Source organism: Arachis stenosperma, chromosome 2 (assembly GCF_014773155.1).
Source record: "Arachis stenosperma cultivar V10309 chromosome 2, arast.V10309.gnm1.PFL2, whole genome shotgun sequence".
Lineage (NCBI taxonomy): Eukaryota > Viridiplantae > Streptophyta > Magnoliopsida > Fabales > Fabaceae > Arachis > Arachis stenosperma.
The window spans coordinates 29,688,753-29,698,432 of NC_080378.1; the positions used below are offsets into that span (position 1 = coordinate 29,688,753).

The following is a 9,680-nucleotide window of genomic DNA, read 5'->3' on the forward strand; positions in this document are numbered from 1 at the left end:
CAGCTATAAGACTGGCTATGCTTTATGGTACGGAGTGTTGGGCGGTCAAAGGGGAGCACGAACATAAGCTGAGTATGACAGAGATGAAGATGTTGAAATGGATGAGTGGTCATACACAATTGGATAAAATAATGAACGAAGATATAAGGGAGAGAGTTGGAGTAGCACCCATTGTAGAAAAGATGGTAGAATCGCGTCTCAAGTGGTTTGGACATATGAAAAGAAGACCAACACGACACTCAAAAGGGTGGATGAGATGGAAGATGGACAAATGGGTGAAAGGTAGAAGGAGATCTAAGAAGACCATTCATAAGGTGATCAAACGAAATCTACATGTAAATGGTCTCTCTGTAGACGTATACATGACAGAATTCAATTGTGTCGTTTTATTTATATAGCTGACCTCACTTAATGGGATAAGGCTTTATTATTGTTGTACAGTATAAACGAAATAAACAAATATAATATAAATTGTTAAATACGCTATAAATTATTTATTTTAAAAAAAATCTCCATTTCTACGTAACACCATAATACAATATTACTGTAACACCATTTTAGTAACACCATTTTTTTTGCTCTTAAATTAATTTCTGTAATAAATTCAAGGAATTAGATTAACTGATGTGCTTGTTATCTAAAAATGGATTCTCTCCATTTTTTTAATATCTAAGAGAATAAAATATAATTTTTTATTTTTAATTTTATAAATGAGATTAAAATTAAATAAAAAAAAATAATAAAGAGTAAAATTTTACACTAAATACCATTCAATTTTTTTTTTCTACCGAAGATTCACTCCCCTTGCTACCCTAGCTGCAGGCTGCAGCCAGCTTAAAGTACGTCGCCACGTCACTGATCCCCAAAAAAACTATCCATAACATCATACGCGGAAAGTGTATCACCGTTGATAAAACAAATCAACGATCAGTAATTTCCGCAACCACAGAACAAGGATTACAATCTCGAAGCGTCCATTTTTCCCACATCCAACGGCCAAGAAACCTCTCTTTCTATTTCGAGAGTCGAAAGTCGAAACACAAATCCTACTTGTGACTCACCTCCTCTGTATATATAACAAGTAACAACATCAACAATTCAAGAATCAGCGCCATCGAAACTCCAACAAAGTTCAAATAAATTATTTCTAAAAAAGAAAAATCTTTTATCTAGTGTTTGAAGATGTCAGGTCGTGGAAAGGGAGGAAAGGGATTGGGAAAGGGAGGAGCGAAGAGGCACAGAAAGGTGCTTCGTGATAACATTCAGGGAATCACGAAACCCGCCATTCGCCGTTTGGCTCGCAGGGGAGGCGTCAAGAGAATCAGTGGCCTCATCTATGAGGAGACGCGTGGCGTCCTCAAGATCTTCTTGGAGAACGTCATTCGCGATGCCGTTACTTACACCGAGCATGCTCGCCGCAAAACCGTTACTGCCATGGATGTTGTTTATGCCCTCAAGAGGCAGGGAAGGACTCTCTACGGTTTCGGTGGTTGATTCGTTCTAGGGTTTAGTATTTGCTCCTGTTTGTAAATGTTTCATGGATTATTGAGCTCGATGAGGTGTAGTTTGGATCTAGAGGAAGTGGAACTGATTACTTCTCTTGTTTTGGAAGTTGATGTCATTATTCTATATGAAATATTAACGTGAAGAATTTATCAATTCTGTTCTGTGTTGGTGCTTTAATTTTTATTTTTTTATATTTACTATTAATTCGTTCACATTATGTTAGTAGTTCGAATTTTTAAGTTCAATGAATAGGATTGGTTTATCTGGGTTACCTGGGTTTAGAAATTGGATAACGTTGGATTTGATAATTCAATAATTTAGAGTTTTGTTGAATATTGAGTGATTTTGTCGAATGAATTTAATTTTGATCTCAAACTTGCTACATAGCTTTCAAGAACAAAAATAAATATTGGAAGGATTAAGAATTCCTACAATAATGCAAGTGTGATTGGATTGCTTTTGCGAATGTGGTTGACAACTAGGATGGCATCAGAACTAGAGCAATTATCCAGCCGGGAATATAATTCTTCAATGTTCTTGAGAGCTTCAATTATATAAGGTTTGTCAAACTTTTTAGACTGTTCCTCCAACATCTCTTTTGGCATGTAAAGAATCCACAACTTCTGATCATATTTTCTTCATTTAGAGAGAAGGAATCACCAGATATAGATCTTGGATTCTGTTTAGATGCCTTTTCTCAATCTTCAGGAGCAAGCATCTGTTTCTGCCGCACTTCTTGAAAGGAAGAAAAGGACTCATTTATATTACAAGACATCGTACATTTGCTTTGCCCTTGGCCACACGAATCTGCATATGCAGACCCAAAGCTGATTTTCCTATAAAAACAATATACAACATAACCACCCAAAGGCGATGAAATAACATGATAGACATACATAGTAAAGAATATTTGATAAATTAAGTACACTGCAGAAAGCTGTAACGATAGTACATAAAGTCACAACTTGATCAAAAGAATTCAATAAATGTGAAGTAGCCAAAGACATGAAAAATAACATAACAGGAAGCTTAAGGAGTTAATATGCAGGAATTACATGATGAAAGGTATCAAATTAGCAGTTCGGCCATTCCGGTGTCCTTAATTGGGAAACGAAAGAATTTTCTTCAGATAAGAAACCTTGTTCTTTAGGAGGAGGAACTAAGATGTTAGTATCAAAATGACAATCGCACTCAAGCGACTGCCGCAATAAAGATCGATCCGTAAAGGGATCATGCTTCCCTGCACCCGGTGCTGTTGCTAAACAAGGAGGGAGCTCTGGTCTACCACAATAACAGATGAGATCAATCCCCTCAAAAGTCTAAACACTCTTCAAGGTGTTTGATAAAGAAACTACTCAAATATGGATTTGGCTTTAGACTCGCAGGGAGAACTGAATGTGCCACTGATGTAGCTTTTTGATATTGCAAATCTTTTCAGTAATGCTATTGCTGATAAAAGAGATGTAAAAGGGGACTTTTTTTTCTCCTTGTACTCTTTGATATTTTGTATGAGAAACTAGTTATTTAACCTGTATCTTAAGTTGTCAATATAAGTGGGAAACATTTTAAGCATTTCACTCATCAAGAAATAAACCTGAGATCAAAGAATAAGATTATAGTCAATACTATTACTATGCTGATTTCTAAATATTATTAGTTTATTACCTCAAGGGTAAGTTTATTACCTAAAGACCCACTACTTTTTCTAAATAAAAGTTATATTGAAGATTAAAGAACTTTAAACAAAAAATTGTTCTACTAAAACAAAAGGGTTCTGCAAACTCATTGAAGACATAAAATAGAAACAGAATTATTTAAATTTTATTGATGTGCATCAAAGTGTGTACCATAACATGAAGTATGAAGCTCATAATTCTACAATGGAGAACCCCAACCCCCGCCACCAGGAGTCAAAATTTGAAGAATTTCTCCTGGAAGCACCTCAACTGAATTCTTACCACCGAGGTAAATCTTTCTTTTATCTTTCTTTATCAGGTAGTTAGCACCACGGGCGCCATTTTTCCCACCCTTGAGCCCTCTTGGTGCATGAACACGTCTCTCAGAAAGAATGCTAACAATTACGGGGCGCCTGAACTCTATTTCTCTGAGAAGCCCATCACCACCTCTGTGAACTCCATCTCCCCCACTGTTTTCTCGAAGTCCGAACTTGTGAAGAATAACTGGATATCTTTGCTCAAATATTTCCGGATCAGTCATGCGTGTGTTCGTCATGTGGCACTGTACACCGCTGGTCCCATCCCATGAAGGACCAGCCCCACTCCCGCCACCAATTGTTTCGTAGTAACCAAATGTGTTGTCTCCAAATGTGAGATTATTCATACAACCCTGTGAACAAGCACAGGCCTGAAATGCAGTAAATATGACGTCGGTTATCCTCTGAGAGGTGAGGACATTACCTCCTACTACAGCAGCACTATCACTAGGAGACAGAAACGAGCCTTCCGGAATAAGAATCTTGACTGGAGCCAAACAGCCTTGATTCAGAGGAATATCGATATTCACCAGACAGCGGACACAGTATATGACAGCTGCAGCCGTTACAGCTTCGGGTGCGTTCCAGTTACCATAGACCTCAGCGCTCGTCCCACCAAAATCAAAAACTGCTTCTCCTTTGTTTGAATCAATGCTCAATTTCAAATGGATAACAGATCCATCGTCCATGTAGTCCTCTTCTTCAATAGTCGCTCCATTTTCATTTGATTCAGAGGAGATTCTACGACCAACTGACTTCAGCATCTCTCTTACTGCTGCTTCTGCATTCTTCTGTACATAGTTCATGTAAGCCTGAACTGTTTCCAGACCATACTGCTCAATGAGCTCTTGGACAAGAGAAATTCCTCTCTGATTTGCTGCTACTTGTGCATGAAGATCTGATAAGTTATCCTGAATCCTACGAGTTCCTGGTACCTTATTTCCCTGCTTATCAGTTCCTGGGCACTGGAGAAGATTTATAATTCCTTCTTCTTGGAAGACACCTTTTTCCACAAGCTTAAATGTCTTAATAGCAGAACCTTCCTCCAATATGGACTTTGAAAATGGAGGCATGCTTCCAGGAGTAATACCCCCAATTTCCGCATGATGCCCTCTGTTTGCCACAAAGAATACCAACTTTCCATTGAAGAATACAGGTGTGACGACAGTAATATCAGGAAGATGGCTACCTCCAGCTGAAGGATGATTAGTGACCAATACATCTCCTTCGTTCAAATTGTCACCCCAGTAATTGAGCTGCCACCGAACTGTAGTAGACATAGCTCCTAGATGGACTGGAACATGAGGGGCATTTGCAACCAGGCCCCCACTAGGATCAAACAGTGCACAAGAAAAATCTAGCCGTTCTTTGATATTTGTAGAAATAGAAGTTCTTTGTAAAGTCCTTCCCATCTGCTCAGCTATACCCATAAATCTGTGATTGAAGATGGAGAGCTGCACAACATCCGCAACTTTATCAGATATTTTAACACTGCTCAACGGGGAATCAATTTCTATCTTGATGTTTCCGTATTTTGTTATAGTGGCTCTACAGTTGGGTTCTACAATCACAGTGCTATTTCCATTCATGATAATCGCAGGCCCTAAGATCACATGCCCAGAACCCAGCTTCTCCAGCTTATAGAGGGGTGTTTCCTGCCAACCATTTCCAAAGTAAACCTTATATTTGCCTTCAACTATAGGACTTGTGGATGCAGATCCTATGGCCTGTGGCCTCAATATATTAGTGACTCCTATACCACGAACTCTAACATCACAAATTACAATCTTTCTGTTCTGGAGTTTAAATCCATATTCCTGCTGAAACAATCTTACAAATTCGGTAGCATAGTCACACAATTTTCCATCCTCAGTTGTATGTCTTTTGACCATGATTGCAGTGTCTGTACCCTCATATCTCAGATTTAAATATGTCTCTGTTGAAATGCTTTCCTCTTTAAATCCTTGCTTTTGCAACTTCTGCTTTACCTGTGCCACTAATACAGCTTCACGTTGTGAAGCCTCAAGTGTAGATTCGGCTCCATACACTGCAGAATAAGGCTCTTGTGCCTCTTCCACAACATTTGCCAATCCCATGCCATAAGCACTTAATATCCCACAAAATTTGTGAATGAGCACTTCCTTCATACCTAGTGACCTAGCTATGGCACATGCATGCTGAGGTCCAGCACCTCCAAAGCAAGCAAGCGCATGGTTCTTGGTCTCATGGCCCTTCATTTCAGTCAACTGCCTTATTGGTCGACACATTGTCTCATTAGCAACATCCACAAAACCAAGGGCAATCTCTTCCACTGCCATGTCTTTAGCCGTTGGATCCTGGTTCTTTCTGTGAGCATTTATTTGCTCGGCAAGTTTCTCAAACTCTTTTCTTGTAGAGTTGACATCAAGAGGCTGGTCTTCATTTGGCCCAAATATGGATGGGAAATAATCAGGAATAACATATCCTAGAATAAGGTTAGCATCTGTAATTGCCAACTCTCCACCTTTCCGGTAACATACAGGACCTGGGTGTGCTCCAACCGATTCTGGTCCAACTTTAAAAGCTCCAAATTGGAACTTCAACTTTGAACCACCACCAGCAGCCACTGTGTTTATGTCAAGCTGAGGTGCTTGTATTATGGCACCAGCAATCTGGGTTTCCAGAACTTGCTCATAGCTCCCTGCATATCGACTAACATCTGTAGATGTACCTCCCATATCAAAGCCAATTAATGGCTTATCCGTTTCAAGATCGAAAAGGGTTTGTGAGTAACCAACAACTCCACCAGCAGGGCCAGACAAAATTGCTTTGTGCCCCGAGAAGCTACTCTCAGGTGCAAGTCCTCCATCCGACTGCATAAATAAAACATTCAACTTCCCCAGTCCCTCATCAAATCTTGAGATGAAGCCTGACAGGTACTCTTTAATAACAGGCGTTAGATAAGCATCAACACTGGCTGTTAAACCACGAGGAACAGCACGGACCATGGGAGTCAAAGCAGATGAAATAGAGACATGTCTGAACCCCAGACTCAAAGCTAGCTTCTCAACCCGTTGTTCATGTTGTGGATAAGTGTATGAGTGCATCAAAACAACAGCCAAGCAACTAATTCCTTTGGCCAACAACTTTTTAAGTACAGGCTTTAATGCTTCTTCATTAAGAGGCTTTACAATCCTAAGAAGCTCCCCAGAAATTCCTTCAACAACCGATAAAGTATCGCCCTGTTTTTCTTCCTCTTCCTCCTTGCCCTGAACAAGCTGAACCCTCTCCTCCACCTCTACAACCTCTTCATAGAGATTCGACGGCTTCGATACAGTAAGGTCAAATATGCTGGGGCGAGCCTGGTTACCAATCTGGAGTAAATCTCGAAATCCTTGCGTGACACACACAGCAATCCGCTCTCCCTTTCGCTCTAGAAGAGCATTTGTCGCCACCGTTGTACCCATCCTTATCCACTCAATCTTCTCAGTTGGTATCTTTGAGCTGCGTGGAATTTTCTCTCCAGTGAACTCTTCCAAGATCCTCCGAATCCCTTCCACGGGGGCATCATCATAGTTTGAAGGGTCAACAGAGAGAAGCTTCATAACCCGACCATCGAGCCGGCCGGGGATCTCTGCATAAACATCAGTGAAAGTGCCCCCTCTGTCTATACAAAACCTTAATTTCCCTTCAGAAGCACTACCCATCCTCTGTAAATTCATACCGATTGCAAAGTCGCAATTCAGTGATCAAATGAAGTAAACTACGAAACAATAATAAGGAAAATGCATTTCACTGAACAGGCAAAGGATAATCATATCATATTCCATTTATTAAAGTCAAGTAGAAAATTACTACTACACTAATGGATTCAGTATTCAACTATTGAAAAAGATAGAAAGAAAAGAACTAGCTAGCTGCACCGCATAAAGAAAAGAATCCAGTCTTAAATATAATTTTCTATTTCTCAATCTCAATGAAAAATAAAAACCCCGCATATGGTTGATAATCACAAATTAGATAAGATAGAAAGAACAGAAACCTGAAAACTGAAATGGGAAGGGGAGTGATGAGAGTGATACTGAAATCGGAGTGAGGTACTGTCTCAGAGTACTTAAATAAAGGCAGATACTAAGATTCGAGAAGGATGCGTTGCGCGTGGTTGGTGAGGAATTCCCTTTCTAAAGTTGCGAACTTGCGAGTAGGGATGTGCATAGGTCGGGTGAAACTGAGTTTGAAGTGATTCAGATCCGACCCGAAATATATACTGGACATATTTATTAGACCTGAACTCGGTCTTAGACCCGATAAAACTTATATACTTTCGGGCCATGATTATACTGGGTAAAAACCGGGTGAAAATCGGGCCATTAATATTACATTATCTTAATACATTCTTATAAGTTAGCATGTGAAAATATTCAAATTTTTAAGACTCAAACTATTATTTGACATGATAAAATTCACTTAGAAAAATATAATAAGAACCAACTCTTCTCTAAAATTAAAGCATAATCATAATCAATTCTAATATTGTATAATAACACCAAATATTCAAATCAATACAAATAACACAACATTATGCGTTAATCTAAAATCTTATGCATTTTAAACATAAAACATTAACTTATAGTCTTATAATAACTAATAACACAAAATATTAAGGTTTACAATACTTAAATTCCATATAAGAATAGCCGTTATCCATCACTAATAACACAAAATATTAATTGTGTATGATGACCGGGTCATCGGACCAACTTCGAGTGACCCGAGCCATGGTCCAGACCCGATCCAAAATAATGACCGGATCTATTTTTGAGACCCTTATGCGACCCTAAACCCAATTAAATCATACCAAATTAGTCCCTAAAATACTCGAAACCGAATCGAATCTTCAGGTCGGACCGTGTCATGCACACCCCTACTTACTTGCGATATATGTTTTTGAGTAGTATTAATACAATTAGTTGAACAATTTTACGATATAATTGTACGTTCTTAATTAAACAAAAAATATATTAAGTAAAGGATTTGGATTTGTCAAAATCCAAATATATTAATTTATAATTTTGAAGGGGGAAACATAAGTCTTTGAAGATTGCTGTAGACTTAGCGGGCTTTGTCAAATTGGAGTAGATGGCTAACTAAAAATGACATTATCTATTTATAAATTTATCATTTTAGTTTTTTCGAAATTTATTTAGAAGAGTGCTATCGAGTTAGTAATTTTTGTGATTTGTAGTAATTAATAATGTTTTTAATGGTGTGAGATTTAATCTAACGATATGGAATTACTCATTTTTTTTATTAATTACATATTGGTCAAAATTTAATAAAATTGTTGACTCCTAAATTTTTATATTTATTTAATATTATTTTTAACAAATTTATAAGTATATCAAGGAATTAATTTTTTTGGAGATTTAACTGATTTTTTTTTCTAAATTCTATAAGTCTATGGCCATTAAAATGGGCCAAACCCATTAGACTAACCCGTTTATCTATTTAAATAGATGGATTTTGTCTTTAAAATTAAGTCCGTTTAAATTTCGGGTTAAACGGACTAGTCCGTAGACTAAATGGGTGGTCCGTTTATTTTTGTTTACATTTTTTTCAAAGAAAGTAGCACTTTTAGCCGATATTTCTTTCGATCCGACCCGAAAATTCGACCCATCAACTAAAAAAATATTATTTTTTAAAGGTTTTTGACTTAAAAGTGATAATTTTCATCAAAATATTTTTCAAAAAATAAAATAAAAGGATAAACGGGTTAGCCCGTTTAATTCATTGGGCTGACCATAAACGATTTGGGCTGAAAAATTATGGCCCGCAAATGAAGCAGGCTTAAACGGTCCAGCCCATCTAACTAACCGGCTTAACAGATTGGACCTAAATGAGCCGAACTAGTCCGTTTGACAGCCCTAAATTTATCATAGAATTTTTTGAAAAATCTATTTATCTAGATTAATTAGGGACATTTATGGTCGAGCTAGTTTTGATTAGATCCCAATTCGATCCTAAAAGCACAACATATTTATTTTGACTCAGTCCGAAAGTGGTCCATAATAAATCAAGTTAAATTAGATCAACCGATTATAAAATTAGTATATATAGAAATTTTATTTTTAGAAATTATTTAACAAATATTATATCATATTTATACCAAAATAAATTATTTTAAAATAAAAATAATACCGTA

The 9,680-nt window shown here is 37.5% G+C and overlaps 2 protein-coding genes across 3 annotated transcripts; one reads left to right on the forward strand and one right to left on the reverse strand.

Annotated features, from left to right (window-relative positions):
* Positions 1 to 1,087: 1,087 nt before the first annotated feature.
* LOC130957237 (histone H4) lies at positions 1,088 to 1,659 on the forward strand. Its single transcript, XM_057884111.1, has one exon. The coding sequence runs from the start codon at positions 1,183 to 1,185 to the stop codon at positions 1,492 to 1,494; it is 312 nt and encodes a 103-aa protein (XP_057740094.1). The 5' UTR covers positions 1,088 to 1,182; the 3' UTR covers positions 1,495 to 1,659.
* Positions 1,660 to 1,820: 161 nt separating this feature from the next.
* On the reverse strand, positions 1,821 to 7,613 carry LOC130957226 (5-oxoprolinase 1-like). 2 transcript variants are annotated; one of them, XM_057884097.1, is made up of 3 exons: positions 7,521 to 7,553; positions 3,354 to 7,241; positions 1,821 to 2,342 (listed from the first exon to the last, which is right to left on the reverse strand). In XM_057884097.1, exon 2 carries the CDS (start codon positions 7,198 to 7,200, stop codon positions 3,382 to 3,384), a length of 3,819 nt encoding a protein of 1,272 aa, XP_057740080.1. In that variant the 5' UTR covers positions 7,201 to 7,241; positions 7,521 to 7,553; the 3' UTR covers positions 1,821 to 2,342; positions 3,354 to 3,381. The 2 variants fall into 2 exon arrangements, with proteins under 2 accessions (XP_057740080.1, XP_057740085.1); XM_057884102.1 differs by lacking the exon at positions 1,821 to 2,342 and having other exon boundaries at positions 3,293 to 7,188; positions 7,521 to 7,613.
* Between the last annotated feature and the right edge of the window lie 2,067 nt (positions 7,614 to 9,680).